We start from the raw sequence: 21188 nt of genomic DNA on the forward strand, positions 1-21188 counted from the left end.
AGGAATAATGTAGTTTTAAAAGCGTATTGCAAACAGGAGAGCATTCTGGGTGTTGTAATTGTAGTCCGTTCGCTGCACGGACATCAGCAGTGTCAGTAATGCATGAACTACATAAAACAGGTGGATCTGCTATCTTAGTCTTGTGATATTGTTTCATAGGCAAAATAATAATTATGAGATCAACACTGCTCAAATTGCAGCGGAAATTTCGGAAACTTGTGGTACAGTCGTAGCACTTCAAAGCGACCACCTTTTTTACCGCAGTACGTGCGCGTCGCCAGCGCGCCACGGGTGCGTCCCCGACTAAGGATTTTTAATCCTGCAGCAAGCTGAAAAAAATCAGGGTGCTAGTCTCGTGTTAACCACCAGGTGGCGTAAAGATGTGAGGTCCGACTGTTCATTTCTATCTGTGTCTGCACATTAAGCACAAAAAACGATGGCATGGTATTGTATCATTAAATGTAGAGTAGTTCATTTTATATTATATTTAATTTTTTTTTATAAATTAATTATTATAAATAGTTAGATTATTATGCGCCTTTGCTCGCTAGTGTGGGCTATTGTTTGTTGTCAATTGCCGAAGCTGCTGATGTTTTTACACAGTTTTCAGGCCAGCCGAGAGACACAGTCCCTCCTCCAGCCAATCCAATAGAATAATATAAGTATAATAACATAAAATAGGAATCTATATTTATTCATCAATCTGTGTTATAAATGTATTTTATATGCATATTTGCACTCATCTTCTGGTTTGTTGATCATGAGGAAAAAATACAAAACAAACTGGATTCGTTTCGTTTCGTCCTCTCTTTATATGAGCGACAAACGGAATTCAAGTGTTGTTGTTTTTTCGACACAAGGCACGGAGTTGGATTTAAAGCTGATTTTTCGTTTTGAGAAAAAAGCAGAGAACGAAAAACTAAGTCGTTCTCTCGTTATAGCAGCGTTTAAGTTTAACCAAACTCTTAAAATTTACTCCGACCGCAATGACCTATAGTTTGCTCTGACTCTGAATGAAAAGCCCGAATGACAGATGATGTGTCCAGGTAGAGCTTAACCAGAAATGTATGCATGTGATAATGCAGGCAACGAGAGAATCGGGGAAGTGGCGTCACCGTCTGAAGCAGACAGTGATGTGACGTTCCAACGATGGTGCTGAGGAGCCGCTTATTCATAGGCAGATCACTTGGATCAAGTTGTCAATGCGCGCTAGTGTTTGTTGTCAAATGCTGATCTCGCTGCTGCCTTTATACAGTATGTCCTCGTGTGTAAGTACTGTGTCGGGTCTGTGTACGTTCTACCTTTGATTTCCCCCTCTAGAATAAATCAAGCCGTTTTCTAGGTAAATTATCCAGAAAATAAAATACAAAGAACATCCGCTTCCTTATTTGTCTTGATATAAGCGAAAAACGGAATTTAATCACAGCACCGTGTTAAAACCAAATAAACGAGCTGAAAACAGTGTTTTCAAAACTAGACCTTGAATTAGATTTAAAGCCGTTTCCCGTTTTCTCGTTTTGTGGAAAAAAAGATTTTATTCTGGGGGACAAATCAAACAGTTGGAACATACACGGACCGTTTTCCGTTTCTCAATTAAAAAGAAACAAACGGCATTTATTCAAAGCAGCGTGTTAAAAACGAAAAATCGAGCTGAAAAGATTTAAAGCCGCTTTCCGTTTTCTCATTTGGTTTCAACGATTTGGTGCAATTAAACAGTTAAAACACTAAGACATAGGCAATGTGCCCTTTAAACGGAAGCTGCAGTATTATACTTTACCGTAATGACATTTACCACAATATCTGCAGAAAAACAATGTTTTATTACACAGGCAACACAGTGGATTTGGAACTCGCTTCGCGCGAGTTACGGCGTCTGACGTTGATTCAGTTGCAAAGCAAACTTCAAACCCCACCCCCTACTACGTATTGGCAAAGAGACATAAACATATTGTCTCCACTCGGTCAATAGGTGTAAAATACTTTAGCTCCGAGACAAAGAAAAAGCTCCATGGGAGATCGGGCAGCGTGATCAGCTGCACCTACAGCTGTGAGACGCCAAAACCTTTCACTTGACTTTTTTAAACGCTCTTCTTATGGTATTTAACACAGGTCTGGCAGACTACCACTGCTAACTTGTAGAGAATATCATATAATAAAAATAAATAAATTGTTTCTCTGCTGCTACGGCCTCGGCTGCGTTGGGTTGTTAGTGTCCCTTTCACCTCTACCACATGAAATGTGTTCCTACGAAGTTGATCAGCCGCTTTCAGAATCAGAATCGTTTTTATTCCCCAGGTTTAAAAAGGGCAAACATTATTTTTATTTACAAAAAAAATAAAACGTTCACATGTGATTTGTCCGCTTTGATGTAGACAAAACTCTTGAAAGCATTTTACTTTACATTCCGTTTATTTTGTTAGTCTCACTTTCATATCTGTCTGATAATAAAAGTTGGCGGGGCTATCAGTCCCGTAGCAAAGGTAAGCGCTGACTGTGGGGGCTGGGCGCATCAACATACAGGACAAAGACCTGTGTTCCTCTGCCACAGCCTCCTCTTTCAGCCTGTTGTAATTGCAAATGCTGCACTGAGCTCTCTTTTACTTTGATGAGTTTTGTGTCTACATGAAAGCGGGCAGAACAACGTCCATGCGTGCGTCACGCTGAAAGCGGCTGGTGAACCTCTTGGGAACATGGCTCTAGCTCTGCAATGACTTTATGTGGTACAGGTGAAAGGGAAAATAACGAAATAAACGGAATATAAAAAGGAAACGCTTTCAAGCGTTTTCTGTTTATATTTTTAATGCACATTTATTAAAACTGTACTATCGTTTTTTCGTAATTTTTGGTGACGTTACAGTGCAAACCGTATGGGATTTTTTTAAAACAAATAAAAATAATGTTTGCCCTGTTCAAACCTGGGGAATAAAAACGATTCTGATTCTGAAAGCGGCTGATCACTTTCGTAGGAACACATTTCATATGGTACAGGTGAAAGGGACACTAACAACCCAACGCAGCCGAGGCTGTAGCAGCAGAGAAACGCAGATCTTTGTCCTGCGTGTTGATGCGCGTTCACCCAAACTTGATGGGTGTACAGTCATCTTTTCAGAAAATTTTTAGCATTTGCATGTTGTTGTAAATGAATAACGAAATCAACAAAATCTACGTTTAAAAAAACAGTGAAGACTTCCGTGTCTACATGAAAGCGGGCAGAACAACGTCCGTCTATGACTCACTGCCGAAAGCGGCTGGTGAACCTCTTGGTAACATGGCTGTAGCTCTGCTAAATAATACAGGCAGCCAGCCCTATTAATCATTTGTTATTTTGTTGTATGCCAAAATATAAAAATGTTCAGTAATTACAACTTCTGCTTCCACCGGGATTCGAACCCAGGGTAAAAAATGGACACGTCAAGGCTGTTAACAATAAACAAACCATTACACCACGGAGGCGTTGTGACGTGGCTCTACATGGACCTATATAACATAAGTTTAAGACAGCCTCATAAAGGCCAGTGTGGGGTTTGATCGCCACCTATAGGCCAAATAGACGCAACACAGCTCCAACGCGCTGAAAACCCGGTGATACCGCGCTGAAAATGCAAACAGATTGCCGTAAAGGCTGACACATTGAAGTGCTACGACTGTAGAGGCGAACAATTTTAGGTGCTACCACTTTACATGTTACACAAAATCACCTCACATTTATCAAAACATAGTTTGTATTGGCAAGTGTCTGGTGAAACAGTGATATGCATTTTCAACTACAGATCCACAAAAGTATGTACAGAAATATTCCTACCTCATCTTCAGCCTGTCCCAACTCTTTTTTCAGCTCCTCCACTCTAAGTCGTAGCTTTTTAACTTCAGCCTCATGGCTCTCCACCCTCCGGTTGGCATGGACAAGCTCTGCCGTCTTCTCTTGGAACTGTTTCTTCAGCTTAGCATGAACATGGCGAAGGTCAGCCAGCTCCTGAGAACAAGACACAGAAAGACACTTTTTCCACCTACAGCTTATCATCTGGAGAGGAGGCAGAAGGGTTCATAGACAGAGGTTGAAAGGAAAGGAACCAAGAAACACAGAAGGAGGTGGAAATTCTTGTAGTTAACACTTATTTTCAGAAGTAGGAGGAACACCGTAACATAGGAGTGACAGTAGGAGTGGACAGGTGGACTACATCCTATTTAGAAGAGGCAATTTGAGAGAACTACAAAGTGAGGCAGCATCGCGTGGTGGTGTATAGGATGACTCTGGCAGTCAGGAAGAAAGAAAGAGGAAAGATGGAAAAGAGGACCAAATGGTGGAAGCAGAATGTTGTGACATGAGACATGTTCTGGGTGGTCTGGAAGAGCTTTCAGATGACAGGAAAACTACAGCAGAAGTTATCAGAGAAACAGGTAGGAAGGTGCTGGATGTGTGATATAAAAGGAAGAAAGACAATAAGAAACCTGGTGGTGAAATGAGCAAATGCATCCTCTTCAGGACTGCATCCAGAGGAATAGGTTGGCTCAGAGGAACTGGGATACAGAAAGAACTGAGAAAAGCAGACAGGAGTACAAGGAAGTGCAGCACAGAGTGAAGAGGGAGGTGTCAAAGTCCAAACAGAAAGATTCAAAGGAAGCTTTACAATTAGCTAAAGAAGTCTGCATTTGTAGCTAAATGGCATTATCAATAATGCACTATTGACACTCTGCACTTTCATGCACTTGATGATGTACTAGATCTCACACATGATGGCTCCCTTGATAGAGATGCTTCCAAGAAGCCTTTCTGAATGAGAGCATAGCTACCTACAGGAACAATAAAAGTGGGAAACAACCTCTGGACATCTGTGTATACCTGCATTATTGATTCACTTTTCCTCTTTATTATATATTAAATAAGTTAGTCTTTAAGTAAGGCTTATAAGATTACATTTGCTGTACTCTGAAGACACTGGGTATAAAATGAGGGATTAATGTTAACCTGGTGTGTTCGATGAGACTGATTGTTCTAACAACTACTAAAGACTCTAAAACACTGCTTTTGTCTTTAGCTTGGGTTTGCTCTAAATACACATAGAAACAAGAGAACAACCCATAGGAGAGAAACAACATTGTTAATGTCAATACAATTGTTTTCGATTTCTGAAAAAGAAAACTACAGTAAATAACATAAAGGTTGGCTGAGGAAAACAACAACAGCTGATGTTTGTGGCTTTTTCATAGCTCACTACAACAGGTAGTAACATTACTACAGCAATACAGTGAGGTTATTACATAATGCAAATATCTCAACAAGTTGTAATCTTTTATGTAATTTTTCCAGAGAATGCAAAGATGCTGTGATACTGAGACATTAAACCCATTAAAACCGAGATAAATGTGTGGTTTCAGGGCTAGAGTTAGAATTATGTTTTTGTCACGTTTAGCGCAAGGGTTATACTTAAGCATTTAGTTGTGATGATTAGGGCAAGGGGAATAGCATAGATGCATTATGTCAAAGAATGTATGCAGCACACAGTGCTCTACAAAGAAAAGCAGCAAATGTGGGGACACATACAAAAATATTATAAATGATCCAACGATAATTCACTTTTACTTAATATGTAGGAAATTTAATGAGTGACATGATAATAATACCACTATTATCATTAAAACCATATTATAAAAACGTGGAATTCTGGAATCCATCAATAACAACAACAACAACAACAACAATAATAAATTATTATTAAATAATAACTGAAATTTTATTGATCCAATGCAGGAAATCTCTGCATTTGACCCATCCCCTCAGGGGAGTAGTGGGGCACCACAGGGTGAAATATCTTGCTCAAAGACACAGGTAGCTATTTAGCATGCTGAAAGATGTCCTGCTCACCTTGTTCCTTTCAAATAGCTCACTTTGGATGGCCTTGAGATCTATGTCAAGAGCAGAGGCGGCTTGCCGGCGCTTCTTTGCCAACTGTTCTTCCAGGTCCTCAACCTGAGCCTTCAACTTTTTGTTGTCCCTCTCCAGGCCTAGTTTCTCTGTCTCCAAACGCTCTCGTCTTCCCCATTCTGCAGCATTCTCTACCTGCAGCCGCTCCATCTGTCAGACAAAGAAAAGCACACAATGCTGTGATCTACAGTAAATCATCAATGCTGGCGGCTTCTGGTGAATCTGACAAGAGCAAATTAAAAGAAAACAATGTAAACCATCTTAAGAATTTGTTGGGTCCAGTGAGGTGCATTACATGCCTAGGCCTTCAGTGACGTCCTATCTAAATGAATGCACCTCATAATAGCATCAATATAACACCACGGCTCAAGAGTCCACTAAGAATCACACTTACACATTATATTACCTTAATATAGTCTATTTGAGCAACATTTAGTTTCCAAAACATTTAAAATCAATAAGCTAGCATTATGAGTAGGAAACTAAGATCACACATGCTGTCAAAACTCCAAAAAAGAGATTAGTAAACAAACTGTAATAATTTTAATAATCTAGCCACAGGGATTGCCAGTGACTTCTGTACCAGTCCCAAGCCCGGATAAATAAAGAGGGTTGCGTCAAGAAGGGCATCTGCCGTAAAACTTGCCAAAAACAACTATACGAATCGTCCATAGGAATTTCATACCGGATCGGTCGAGGCCCCGGTTTAACGACCGCCACTGATGCTGTTAACCTACAGGGTGCCGGTCGAAATTGGACCACTGTTGGTCGAAGAAGATGAGGAGGCAGAAGGGCTCATGGACAAAGAAGAAGAGGAAAGGCAGAAGCATAGATCTGAGAATAGGGAATCTTAATATTGGCACAATGACAGGGAAAGAGTTGGCAGACAGGATGAAGAGAATGGTGGATGTATGGTGTCTGCAGGAGACAAGGTAGGTGGAAGGGCAGCAAACCAGTTTTGGAGGAGAGTACAAAGTCTTCTACCATGGTGTGGATGGGAAGAGGAAAGCGGTAGGTGTGATCCTGAAAGGGGGAGTTTGTGAGCAATGTTCTAAAGGTGAAAAGAATCAAAGACAGGGTGATGAGCCTAAAGCTAGAAATCAAACGGGTGATGGTGAATGTAGTCAGTGGGTATGCCCCACAAAAGAAGGATTATAGTGAGTTTGATGAGATCATAAAGAGTATCCCCAGAGTAGAGTGACTAGTTGTTGGAGCAGACTTCAATAGACATGTTGGTGAGGGAAAGAGGTGATGGGCAGGTTTAGTATAATGGAAGGGAATCTAGAAGGACAGATGGTGGTGGACTTTGATAAGAGGATGTAAATGGCTGTACTCAAGACTTTTGACAAACAAAATGGAGCTAGGACTAAATGACTGTAAAATGGTGGTAGGAGAAAGTGTAGTCAAGCAGCACTGCATGGTGGTGTGACATGTGATTTGCAGTAAGAGTAGTCCAGGACATGTACAGTATGAGAGGAGTATGACGGTGGTGAGATGTGTAGGTGCTGTAGGTCAGACAGAAGAGTTCAAGGTGGAGGTGGGACTACACTAAGGATCAGCTTTGAGTCCCTTCGTGTTTGCTATGCTAATGGACAGGCTGACAGACGGGGTCAGACAGGAATCTCAGGACAGGACGTTTGAGGATGACATTGTGATCTGCAGTGAGTAGAGAGCAGGTGGGGAAACAGCTGGAGAGGTGGACGTTTGCTCTGGGAAGAAAAGGCATGAAAGCCAGTCATAGTAAGACAGAATACATGTGTCTGAATCAGAGGAAGTGAGGCAAAACAGTGAGGTTACAGGGGGGCTGAGGTGAAGAAGGTGCAGGAGTTTAAGTACTTGGGGTCAACAGTTCAGTGTGATGGGGAGTGTGGAAAAGAGGCGAGTGCAGGTGGGTTGGAGTGGGTGGAGGAAAGTGTCAGGAGTGTTGTGTGACAGAAGAGTGTCAGCAAGACTCAAAGGTGTACAAGACAGTGGTGAGACCAGCTCTGCTCTATTGGTCAGAGAGAGTAGCAGTGAGGAAGAGACAAGAGGCTGAAATGGAGGCAGCAGAGATAAGGATGTTGAGGTTCTCCTTAGGAGGGAGGAGGTTGGAAAGAATAAGGAACGAGCTCATCAGAACAGCTCACGTTGCCTGTGTTAGTAACAAAGTCAGAGAGGCCAGGCTGAGATGGTTTGGACATGTGCAGAGGTGGGGTAGTGAATATATTGGTAGAAGGATGTTGGAGATGGAGCTGCCAAGGGCAGAGCACGACCAAGGAGGAGATACATGGATGTGCTAACAGAGGACATGAGGTTGGCTGGTGTGAGTGTAGAAGATGCCCAGGATAGAATGAGATGGAAAAGGATGATTCGCTGTGGCGACCCCTGATGGGAAAAGCCAAAAGGAGAAGAAGAAGTGTGAATAAAGTTTTAATCAACCACAAGTACACTAAGCATAAATAGGTTTGTCCAATAAATTGCAGATTCTCCCTGTTTCATTTAACACACCGAGAGAATAACTAGCACAGGGATTGGTCGACCAGTTCTCACAGGAGCTAGCTTTCCGTGAAAGGTTGAGCATGAAAATGTCATGAAAAGAACATCTGCAACCACATCTATCCCATCTCCTCCATCAGCCATTGTGGGTTAAAAGAATACAGATATAGCTGTTGAAAGCTAACGGGTCACTGGATTTAGTTCAGAAATTTAGCAAAGTGACGCATTTCAGGCTCTCTAGAATCCTTATGCAACCACAGGACATGTCGCGTTCAGCGTAAGGCCTTTGTGTCACAGACCCTAGATCTGATTGGCCTGGTCTGCTGACTCTGAAGGCCTGAGGCTAAAACATCAAAAAAATCTCTAAACTAATATACAATACTGGATATAATAGGATACAAAGAGAAAAAACTATGGAGAATAACTGTATTTACACATTTATGTACATTTCAGTATCTTAAGGCCAGCAGAGAATTGTTTTTATTATAAAAAAAATTCCCTCAGCTTCTGCTCCATGCTTCAATTATCTTATTTTCAGTTTGAATCGTTCTCTCAACCACGCCTATACTGCTTCACTGTCTCCTCACCTCGGTTCGTAGTTCAGCCAGTTTCTTATCCATACTGGTTCGGGCTCCTAGTTCGTCCTCCAGGTCTTCAGATATGCGACCAAGTTCATCCTGGTGCATTTCTTTCAGCAGGTTCAGCTAGACGGTGTTAGTAAGATGGAAATGGAAGAAAACATCAAGAGAGGGTCAGGACCATCAGCACAGTTGTATTGTTGTCGTTTTGCAGCAGAAAATAAATGGACATGTTATCTTTGCATTTTTGCCATTGGTCAAGCAGTGGTATTTGTCATAATGACAAATAAACCAAAATCCAGTTCTACAATACATAGCTTACAAACAGCCGAAAATCTAAAATACAACCATAAATGATCTGGGTTAACAAATGTCCCTTTTCAACCACTATTGTTCATATCTGATTTTTACAACACATTGTTATGTTACAACTTACATTTCTGCCTGTGCTTTGCTTTTAACTTCACATTTATGCCACTTATGTTCAAACCACCCTGTTTTTGCTGCCCTTCTTTTTAGGCTCTTCTCTTCTAAGCAAGCCTGGCCTGCCCCCTAGTGGTGTAACACTGCCAAAACATATATTTTACTTGTTGAGAGTGTAGACCTTTGGACTAAAATAAATCCAAGGTGAGAGCACAAATATACTTCAGGCATGATAATCTTTAGAAATCCATTTGCCCAACAGATTCTTACTGGTTAGACATTGAACAAACCTTTTGTAAAGACATCAAAGGGGACCGATCATGCAAAATCTACTTCTTAGACATTCTGGAGCGTTCATATGACTCTATGGGTCACGTTTACACATACTGAGCACAGTAGAAGTGCATTTCCTCCTTTTTTCACATTTTGCAACTTTATCCAGTGGGGTCAAAGCAGGTCCAATTCAGAAATGTCATACAGCACAATGTCCCGGTGGGAAGACTCCTCCCTGCTATTCCTGAACCACCACCCCCACAATGCTACCAAACCAAAACTGGACTTCCGCCACTGTCCCCCTCTCACTCACCGTGAGCAGACGAACACGGCAGCGCCCAAATCCTCTCCTAATAACTGCTCCGTTCTTGGGTTTGCTAGGTGTTCACATGGTTTGAATTGCTTGTGGCATTCTGTCATTATAATTTGTCTGCTGAAGCAAAAGCAAGCAAGTTGTCTTCAGTATATTGTGTTTGAGAACCGCGACCATTCTTACAATGCCCACATGCTGTAAATGAAATGAAACGAATGACTCAAAATGATTCTTCCACTTTACTGTTTGAGAGTTAAAGATCTGAGTCAATTTAAAGAATCGAACTTCCCATCTAGCAGCGGCAAGGTTGCACACGATTCACCCGGTGGAATCAGTGAGATTCAGTGAGAGAAAGGGGCATCTGAAAGTGTTCCATTTGATTTTTACAAGAAATCAAGAAAAGCCTGACGAAACTGCCACACCCCTTTTCTTTGCATATGTGTAAAATGTTTTTTGGGTAGTGTTTTATACAACTGATTTTTCTTCATAAAAAGAAAGAAACACGTATGTGGATCTATCCATAAGTTGGCATAGTGAGGCACAGGTTCAACGTGCCTCCCTTCCCCCTGTGGTGAGCCAGTGATGGCCCTGTTTGTGAAACAAAAGCAGCTGTTCACAGGTGATTTCAGACATTAGCCGGAGCAAACGGAATCTTTCAACCCCGGCTAGTTGTGCAAGTTAGAAGCAGAAAAGTCCATGAGCGCCAGTGCTATAGGCAGAGCATCAGCTTGGGAAGCAGAATATCCCCAGTTTGAACCCTGGCACCAGGTGTATCCTTGACACAAGACAAGCAAGCTCCCAGGGCACCGTCAAATGGATGTCCACCATGAGAAATAAATAAATAGATAGAAATAAATTTACCACACTGACTGAATAAAGTTTCAGTTAGTATTATTATTGTCGCAACATTACAAAGTAACCCATAACTAAATCTGCAGAAGGTAGACTGACTTAAAGCAATACTTCGCTGAAAAACAAGTTGTGTTATAAATATTTTACATTTTATCAGCAAAAATGTGCAACAACATTTAACATTGATAGTCTATGTCCAGAGAAAACAGGGAAAACGAAAGTAATGCATGTTGTGGCTGAAAATGGCCATATCCTACAACGCCCAGAATGCATTGTGCTCTGATGAATCACCTGAGCTGCAGTGATTGGACCTACCTGTCATATAGCTCTGCTCCCTCTCAGCCTGACCGCTGCTGCGGCAGCGGCAGAACAGGAGGCACTATTTTGTGAGCACATGGCACTCCAGAGATATCTCAGGGGACTTTTGCAAAGAAATAAATGATCATTTCTCTGCATAGAAAATATGGAGAAATCTAGGTGTCTCTACATTCTTTAATACCAATAATTGAACTTTATTGATCCCACATTGGGGAAATTTTTTTCTGCATTTTCACCCATCCCAAAGGGAAGCAGTGGGCTGCCACAGTCGGCACCTGGTGAGCTAGTGCGAAGTGACGCTCTACCAACTGAGCTACCAGGCCACTACCCACCATTGTTTGGGTCAAACCCCATTGACAAAAGAGAAAAAAAAAATTACCACAGTGACTACTGACTATAGGGAGACTCACCTGTTTGAGGGCCTCCTGTTTGGTCTTGGCCAGCTCCTCATATTTAAGTTTCCACTGACTGAGTTCCACCTCCAGTCTTTCAATGCTCTTACTTAGAGCAAATTTGTCTCTGTAAAATGTAGGAAAAAGGATATTTTAAAATATTTTCTTAAGTACCTATAGTCACTGTTATTGTTCTGTTCCTTTCAGTGTTCACTATGTGCATGTTTTACATACTGTACAGTATATCTTAGTGGGTCCTTAGAGTGATGTATAACCACAGTTTACTCAAGATCTCCACATTGTTTTTAGAGGCTCATAAATAAATAAATACAAAAAAACATAAACATAAGTGTTGCTCATTCAAATTCCTAACTGTTTTATCCATCCAACAGGGATCTCACAGGGGTGAAAGAGATTTTTCCATCTGTCATTCAAGTGAAAGGAGGGGTACACTTGGACACATCTGCTTTAAAAAAAAAAAACTTATCAAAACATTGTAGTTGTCAGGCCAGCCCCTGGGTGCGCTAGGAATTATAGATAAATTGAGGGGGATTCTACGGTTACTTTGTTTGTCTTTCTGCCTTCAGCCTTGACTTCAGAATGCTGCTTTATTAAATTAAGATCAAGTTAATTATTTGTCCAATGACAAATCTAGTCAAACCAGGTTATAAATAAACCAGTGACTGGTTTTATTGGTCTGGGTCATATGTTATGTGTGGTATGTTTTGGGTCATGAGTGTTTCAAATTGGGCAGCACGGTGGTGCAGTGGGTAGCACTGTCGCCTCACAGCGACGGGTTCGATTCCGGGGGCGGACCGGTTGCCTGTTCTCCCCTCTCCGGGTTTTCCAGCTTCCTCCCACGGTCCGAAAAACATGCATTAGGTTAATTGTGTGTGTGAATGGTTGCCTGAGATGGACTGGCAACCTGTCCAGGGTGTACCCCGCCTCTTGGAATAGGCTCCAGCCCCCCCGCGCCCCATGTATGGGATTAAGCGGTAGAAGATGGACCTCAACATTAACATTTTTGAGAATGCAACATTTAAAACCACCCATGGCCTTTAATTGCTTGATTACATTTGTTTTTCATGAGCACCCAACAACAAAGGTGTTAAAAAAAGGTGTAATGGTTAATGAAACATTTCTGTCAAACAACTTGAAGCTAAATGTCTCGACTATCAATAAACTATTAGTCCAAGAATCGTTTAATGATAGTAATAGTCAATCCAGCAAGATAATTTTGTGCACCCTGTTTCCTCTTACTCTCGTTCTTTCAGCAGGATTTTCTGAGACTCATCCAGGCGAAGCTGCAGGGCATTGAGTCTGCTGGTGTCGTCCTCCACCATGCTCATGTCCTCCCACAGCTGCCTGCTGCGTTCCTGCCTGCTCAGACTGGAGGACGAGCGTAAGCTGGATGTGTTAACACCAGTACTGCCACCCCGACTGTCCCAGGCCTCCTGAGCATCAGTGTCTGGGGCCCTGGAACAAAGGACTGACTCAAGTAGCTCCAAGTCCTGAACAGGCAAGAAGGAGAGGTAGTAGAAAATAAAACAGAAATACCATTTTGTTAATAAAAGCTAACCATCACCACCACAAAATCATTAAGTGGCAGGAAAAACAAATGTTTGTCCTTGCAAACGCAACGATAACTGGCCATTGCAAGACCAAGGGAGGCCACAGCAAATAGTGATCAGGTTAATGTGCGGTGGTCCTATGCCAAATATGCTAAACAAAATGTGCAATGTGTCTGAGTACTATGTGCGTCCCTGGGGTCATACGCATGTGACTGCCAAAAGAAATGGGGTTCAGGAAGGCAAAGTACAACAAACCACAGATTAAAAGCAGCTTTGATTCTTGGCCCGCCTGGGTCATGTGCCAAAGGGTCCATGAGCAAAATACTTAACCCAAGTTCATGTCAGCATAAGCTACAAAGCAGCTTTGCCATAGGTGTGTGAATGTGTATGCAAATGAGTGAAGGAGTGAATGAGATGCAGTGTTAAAGCGCTTTGACTACCAATAAGGATAGAAAAGGACTATAAATGCAAGACAATTTACCAAAATTAGTCAACTCTACTTCTCTCATTCTCACTCTCCCTGCACCAAAGGTTATGCCCCCTCCTATGCTCTGCACGACGATTGAAGTAAATGAAGGTAAATGGAGGATAAATAGTCTGATTATAAGAAGATACTAATCACAAATAAATATTTAAATGAATTATCCCTCTATAAGTGGCATAGTCCAATTTTCAGTGTTCAAGTATGACTTTGATTTCATTTTCTGTTTAAAACTCCTTAGTGTGAACATGGGAGCAGTACTTATGACTAAGGCCCCAGACATCTGAAATGTATGACATAGCATCTCATCTCTCAGCTATTTTCTGGTGGTCTTCTGAAAAATAAACCATGGCTATGTATTTATCATGGCCCAATTATTTATACCTATCTGACAAAATATAAACCGTGTACAGCTATTTTACAGAATATCCAAAACTGTCACACATGGGCACCAGAAGGAGCAGGTGTCTGTGTGGTCATATTTCTGCTTACTGTAGGAACAACTGACCGTGGCCAATGAGGTGTTGTTTTACTCACAAGAAGGTATGCGTATAGCCTAAAAACACTAACCCAGGATTGACAGGACTGCCTGCCAGTAAGATTCAGCAATCATTTTATGGCCTTGCTGCGAAAAAAACATGACCAAATGTTTTACTAGTGGGACACACTAGTAAAACACACTGCTGCCACACTTCAAAAGGCTCTGTGGGAGGGCTAGAAAGTAACAGGGTGATTGGGTAACTTCCCAGAACGAAAAAAATAACAAAGAATGAGATTGGGTCTCCAGTATTATGGACTTCATCTGAAGATATTTGAATGTTTACATTGTTTGTTTAGCTAGCGATTAGCTTAGTGTTTGTTGATGTTTGGCTCAAAACTCACCACATGTGATCACTGGTGTGCAATCCTTAGAATCTTAGCTTTCATTTGAGCCATAGTTTATTTGTGTTGCATAAAGTTTGTAGCTGTAGAGCCACAATTGCATTGCGTGTAATGGGACCAGATTAGATCCAAAGGCAGACCCTAATTAGGGTTCGAAGAAGGAAAAGAACCTGACCCACTGCAGTACTAAAACTGGATCCTCCACCAGCCACGCAATTCTTTTCTGCAAAGAATTATTTTTTTTATTATCTACAATGAGAAACAGGCTGACTGAATAAAATTTACAAATGCCCACCTTGTGTTCATCCATCTTCTGTCCTTCCAAGTCTATGTCCCTGACTGGTTCGGGTTCTGGAGACCCTGGAGGTTTTTCCTCCAGCTTGCAATCAGCGTGAACCTGAGAGGAAGAGGAAGTAGGCAAAGAGGGGGGGGTAGATGGACATAGGGAGGAGGAAGCTCCACAAAGGTGTACTCTGGAATTAGAGGGAGACGTGGCGGATAAAGGAAAAGCTGCATGGTCTCCTCGCAAAAGTAGTGCCTCCTGACGTAGCGTCTCATTCTCTGAGGTAAGCTCCTGTCGCTCCCGCCGAACACTAGTCAGCTCCTTGGTGAGGGTGTCCAGCCTCTGTCTCAACTGACGGAGCTCATCACGTGCTCGGTTACGTTCTGCACGCACCTAATGCGCAAACAAAGCAATGAAAGTACAAGGTAGACCAGTCCAAAACAACTGATTCCTGAGATCAGTCATTTGTCAAGTCAATCAATATCAAGTATCTTATTTTTAGAACAATTTAAACAAATTTTATTTAAGTACTTAAACAGCATCTTTCTACTTTCAGTGAAGAATAAATCTATTTTGTGGGTTTTGTCAGAATGTAGCACAGCAGAACACTTTCATACACTGTGTCAAAATAAACTATGTATTCATGTTAAAGAGCAATTGTGCTTTTTTGAAAAGAAAAAAGAATTTCAGACGCTATTTAAAACCTTGAAGCACAGTAACCAGCATCTCACCTTACTCCACTTCTCTCTCCAGTTGGCGGTACAGTCTGACCACCACCTCATAGTCTTTTCCATCTGAGCTGCTCTAGTTCGAGCCTCTTCCAGTTCTCTGAGTCTTAGCTCTTCCCTGCTTTCCCAGTCAGCCCCAGCTCCTTCACCAATGGCACCCAGGGATCCCAGCCCCAGGCCTCCTAGACCTGGAGATAGCAACAACGGTGGGCTGGAACTGGGAGTTCCTCCTGTGGGGCTTGGGGTGTGGGTAAGGCTGTCTGGGGAGCGAATTCCTCTGTCAGACCCCAGACCCAGGTTGCATAGTAGGCCCCCTCCAGCTGACTTACTACCTTCAGAGAGGTGCGGGCTGGGGGTGTGGTTCATGATGAAGGTAGTGTAGTGGCTAAGAACACATAGAAAGATAAAATGGGTTACATTAGGGAGTTGTGAAAAAAAAAAAAAACATTCAGTAGATTATCATCTTCTTTAGGCACTGAAGACGATGAAGACAACCTGGAGAAAGACACACAGTTAAGAAGACCTGTAAGCAGCTTTTTTTTTAAATAGAAATCACTAGCACAGCAAAATGTAAATTACAGTAAGGACAACTCTGCTAATCTCTCTGAATCAAATAAATACACAAACCTTCAGCAGTTACAAACAAAAGACTGAAACTACTTTGCCTGTTTCACGTACAGTAAAACAAAAACAAATGCCAGTCAAGCCAGCTACTGTGGGCACAGCAAAACTATTTTTATTTGAGAAATGTTTTTTACAACTTCCAAAAAGGCTGAGATGCAGTATAAAAATGATGTAATGCTTTATACTGTCCCAGGTATCTAGTGGGTGGCGGGTTTACACCTGCATTCTACTGATACTTGCTGTTTAATACATGGAAGAACTTGATAAACGTAAGATAATTAAATATGCCACTTACAGAAAGGTGAAAATTTGCTCGAACAATCAACCCAAAGTTCTCTACCATGCTTATCCCTGGCATTCTGAAAAGTTGGGTTTGTCCTTAAAAACCTGAACAATATTGTCACAAGGGAAGAATTATTTTAGCTTTGTCCTTTGGAAAAATATGGCCTAGTTACGAGAGCAGCACAACTAGAGCACAAAATCATCTCACAAAACATCCTGGAGCTCTGGATTCTAAAGTGAGTGGTGACAATTGGGACATAGTTATTTTTTATAGTCTTGATATGTAGTCTTATATTTTTATTGTAGGATGTCAATTTCAAAACAGGTAACTTACAGGCCTAAACAGTGCCACCATGGTCAAGATGACACATTTTGTTTACAAAACCGTGCCAAAAGATGGAACCAAAGCAAATTTTGCCTTCATACAATGCAACTTGCAAACAAGTAGGAGAACTTTTAGTCAATACACAATGAACAACAAAATATAAATTACCAATCAATGCAGCACTGCTTGTCATCGTAGTCTATTGCCATTTCCTGCTCTTCTTGCTACCTATCTACACTATCACCTGTACCCTGCTGTTGAAGATACTGAAGACAGCTTTACTCAGCCCCCCCGGCCTGATGTCAAATATTTTGTTAAAGTCTTGTGATTCACCATTATAATTACTTTGGCTCTTTGAGGAAAGTAGGTATTAGACTTCTAGAATGCAATATCGTGGGTTTCAAAGATGTTAAAATTGCTCAAATGGTGATTGTGTAAACTGATGTAGCTTCAGGAGTTGAAACTTGAATTTTAGCAGCAAAATTGTCTGCACACTGTGGTTACAAGTTCAAACTTAGGAAGATACAAATTCCAAGGTCAGGTATAGGTTCTAAACATTAATGTCAATGAAAACACTTCTGTAGTTTACTGAAGCAACTCACAAATACATTAAGATAGTTGCTGAAATGAAACTCCCATTTTGTGTAACAATCTAGAAAACCTTCACAAAGTATACTACTAAACTGAGATTTATTTTCATACACTGTCACGTTCGGCCACACAAAATTATAAAACACATCTATAGTATAGTTTATAGTATAAATATACTAAGGGAAAGAGGTAGAGCTGTGGTTATAGAGATATTGAGGGAGACTGTGTCTTTAGAGCTACGGAGAATGGGATGTGGCTATTGAGGAAATGGGTGTGGTCTAGAGTGTGAGAGCATGGGAAATGAAAAGAGAGAGAGAATGTCTGGCAGAGCCAGCACAGGGATCCTTAAACACACAGAACAAAGTTACTTTGAGGCATAAGCCTATTCATATCACTTTTAAAATGTTTCACCTCCAATAGGGTACATTTCTGAATGTTCATCTTCAGCATCATAGTCCGACGGCCTCCTTACTTGCGGTAACATTATCAAACATTAGGCCCATTGTAGCCCATTGTGCATTGTTGTAGATGTGATTAATGCTTTAAGTTTTACTGTAAAACACTCAATGCTGTTTAGAACAGTGGGACAACCAAATGAAAAATAAGGGAAGTAATCAACTTCTGGTATAAAGTTTAATCATCCCTGTTTTATCATAACTGTACTGTGGCTACATTTTGCAGATTAGAGGGGAATGTATAGAGGGGAAGTCGAGCTTTACACTGCCTCCAATGTGAAAACATAGTAATTTCACCTGTTTTTTTAAATTATAATGGTGAAGCAGTGTAAACAATACCTGATACTACTGTATTATTGTTCATAACTTGACAGTCATCCTACTTTATCTGTAGCCAATAAACATATCGCTTTCATCCTCATTGTTGTTGTTACATAATTGAGAGGGTAATTTCTGCAGGGAACAGCAGCTTCAAAAAGCTCACTTGAAAAAGCGGTGGGAGGTTTGCATAATGTGCACATTTAGTAGATAAATCCATAAATAGATGGAGTTCCAAGACTTTTTTCTTCTTCAGTACTGAAGTGTCTGAGGTGAGGGAGATGATGAAATATCAGGACAGAAATGGAAATAGGATTAAAGGAAAATGGAAAGGCAAAAAACATTGGCAATGTCTGCCTTGGTACCAGGCTAGTAGTGTTATGTCACCAATGTCTTTTAGTTGATTGCAAACATTCACTGTCTGATGTTTAACATTTTTAATTAATAATGAAAATGATTATTTACAGTACACAATTCAGTAAACATATTTATTCTTTAAAAATAGTTCCCGAGTAGTGACAATTAGAGCTTTTCCCCTTTGTATTATGCAAGTAAATGTAGGCCAAACATACAATGACCAGTGAGACCAATCAGAGAAGTTGTGACTCCACCCAGCACAGCCATCTGCTGCACCAATTTGCTACATCTGGAAGACAAATCACCTAGAGGCCACCAAAAGCAGCCAATGACATCATCCAGCGATCACCCGCAGACAAGGTTGTGTGTGTGTGTGTGTGTGTGTGTGTGTGTGTGTGTATGCACTAACATGTCACACAAAGGCCTGAGATGTCTGTGCATTCGGAGGTCAATTAATTGGATGCAATCAACAGAAATACATGCTTATAAATTACTTGTCACCATAAATGTTTTGCACAATCATATGCATGTATGAAAAATACAAATAAAACTTAGATGAAAAAATAAGTCCACGGTTAAGTTTAGCAATAGGAACAGAACAAAGGCATTCCTTTACTTGCTCTAATTTTGTTGCCAGCCATAATTACCAAGTACTAAACAAACACAGCTAAACATAGACACTCGGCCACTCAGTTGGAAATACACAACCTCAAAGAGAAAAACATTGCTGAAACTCTTTGCTGCCTATGTTTGGAGTTTGATAACCTCCTTATGACACCAAGCCCAGACTCCGTGCTTCATCTTTGTATTTATTTGCAGTTGGTGGTAAGCATTAATCAAACTGTTGAGTTTGCATTATGGAGCCTATAGGTAGCAACGTCACATCACTGATTCAAGGCTACAGGTCTAAAATTACATTTAAAATAAACATTTCAACACACTGAGCACAGTAGAAGTGCCTTTCCTCCTTTTTTCCACTTTTTGCTACTTTACCTAATCAGACCAAAAAGATGTTTTGGGACCTGCACCAAGCATGACGAATGAAGAGTCACAGCAAAGCCTGAAACGCCACCCCCCACATAAAACCGAACCAAAACTTGACTTCTGACAAACCACCTCACTGATGTCTGTGATGGACAGATATGGAGCAGCCACTGTGTTTAAAGACAAGGTGCTCAGGTATAGGCTGTTCCAACTAGATCATGGGTGTCCAACCCTGGTCCTCGAGAGCCACTGTCCTGCTGGTTTTTCAACTCTCCCTGCTGATCACCTTGATCAGGTGTGTCAGTTAGCTGCCGATTGACTGAACACACCTGGTCAAGGTAATCAGCATTAACTGGGACAGGGAGAGGTGGAAAACCAGCATGACTATATTGTGTCATATGCTGTAGCCACTAGCCATTAACCTGTCATTAGCTTGCCGTTATCAACGACCCAGAGAGATAAACGTGCTACTGCCGTGTTGCAGTTACTGCTAACGGCTACAGCAACACACAGAGCTAAGTTAAGTTACACACGATTCCAGCTGGGTCTTTCCTGGTTTTATATAATTACTTACATATTTAATTACAAATATTTACACAATATGCAGCACACTAAGACACGTGATGATTGCACATAGAGTCCTTGCTCTATGTGAGTGGAGACTTCAGGTAAAACACAGCCTGGGGGAAGAAGCTGACTGTGTCTGGTGGTTCTGGTGGCTTTTGCTCTGTAGCACCTGCCAGAAGGCCAGAGCTTAAAAAGTTTGTGTGCGCGTTGTGTGGGGTCAGCAGTGATACTGACAGCCTGTTTTCTGAGTCTGGCCTGGTACAGGTGTTGGATGGAGGGAAGTTCAGTCCCAATGATCGTCTCTGCTGACCAGACCACCCTCTGCAGTCTGTGCCTGTCCTGCTTGGTGGCTAAACCAAACCACACAGCGATGGAGGTGCAGAGGACAGACAACGGCAGTGATGATGATGGCAGTGTATAATCACATTTAGCAACCTTTGCAAATTATATAAACTAAATACATTACAATAAATGCGACAATGCCACTGAGACACATCTTGTGCCAGTCAAGCTGTAATGACTTCAGCAGCCTCCCCTGCAGCTTCAGGGTCGAATTCTGGATCAAACAACTGTGCTTGGACTCCACTACCAGACGAACTGGCCACTTTCGTTACTCTGCTGAGGTCCATGGTGGAACTTCTTCTTCTGTGGAGTATTACGCTGTCTTACATGCCTAATGCTGCACTATCGCCACCTATCGTATTCTAACCCCTTTGCTTGCGACATGCCCCTAAAACAGGTCATTCATTGAGGGGGACCGAAAACCACACTTTGACAGGGGCAGAATGGACAATCTACAGGGTTTTTTTGTTTGTTTTTCATGAAAACTTACAGAAACCTTATTGAGGCATTGAAGTCCAATATTCTTTAGCATGAAAAGCAGTAAAAGCTGTCACCTTTAATATCAAATAATTTTTGACCCTATTCTGATCAAAACGTTAATTTAAATTTTAAACAGCTTCACATAGAAAAATAATAAAGTAAGTGAAATGAAAAATATAAAAAGTGCTGAGAGACAGGAGATGCTAGAAGGAAAGTAAACAGTGTGCAGGCATATGGAATGTGCACACTAAGTGACGGTACACTGTCAATAGGGCACATCAGCTACATGTAGCTGTCAGCTACATACCAACTCATTCTAATTGCACCAGAACAAACAGCCTGCATTTTAACTACTGTGCTACAGATCCCAA

General features: G+C 41.3%; 1 protein-coding gene across 2 annotated transcripts in view; it reads right to left on the reverse strand.

The window, feature by feature from the left end:
• Positions 1 to 21188, reverse strand: part of ccdc102a (coiled-coil domain containing 102A) — a 34063-nt gene that overhangs the window by 9006 nt on the left and 3869 nt on the right. For both annotated transcript variants that reach the window (XR_005897440.2, XM_029144468.3), the window contains exons 2-8: positions 15496 to 15877; positions 14777 to 15157; positions 12808 to 13058; positions 11566 to 11674; positions 8986 to 9102; positions 5864 to 6073; positions 3803 to 3973 (exon numbers count right to left, since the gene is read on the reverse strand). Coding sequence is in view for 1 of the 2 variants with exons in the window: in XM_029144468.3 (XP_029000301.1) it covers positions 3803 to 3973; positions 5864 to 6073; positions 8986 to 9102; positions 11566 to 11674; positions 12808 to 13058; positions 14777 to 15157; positions 15496 to 15858 (1602 nt within the window). In the remaining variant the exon portion in view is untranslated. The remainder of the gene's footprint in view (positions 1 to 3802; positions 3974 to 5863; positions 6074 to 8985; positions 9103 to 11565; positions 11675 to 12807; positions 13059 to 14776; positions 15158 to 15495; positions 15878 to 21188) is intronic.

The sequence above is a fragment of the Betta splendens genome, chromosome 3, assembly GCF_900634795.4.
Source record: "Betta splendens chromosome 3, fBetSpl5.4, whole genome shotgun sequence".
Classification (NCBI taxonomy): Eukaryota; Metazoa; Chordata; class Actinopteri; order Anabantiformes; family Osphronemidae; genus Betta; species Betta splendens.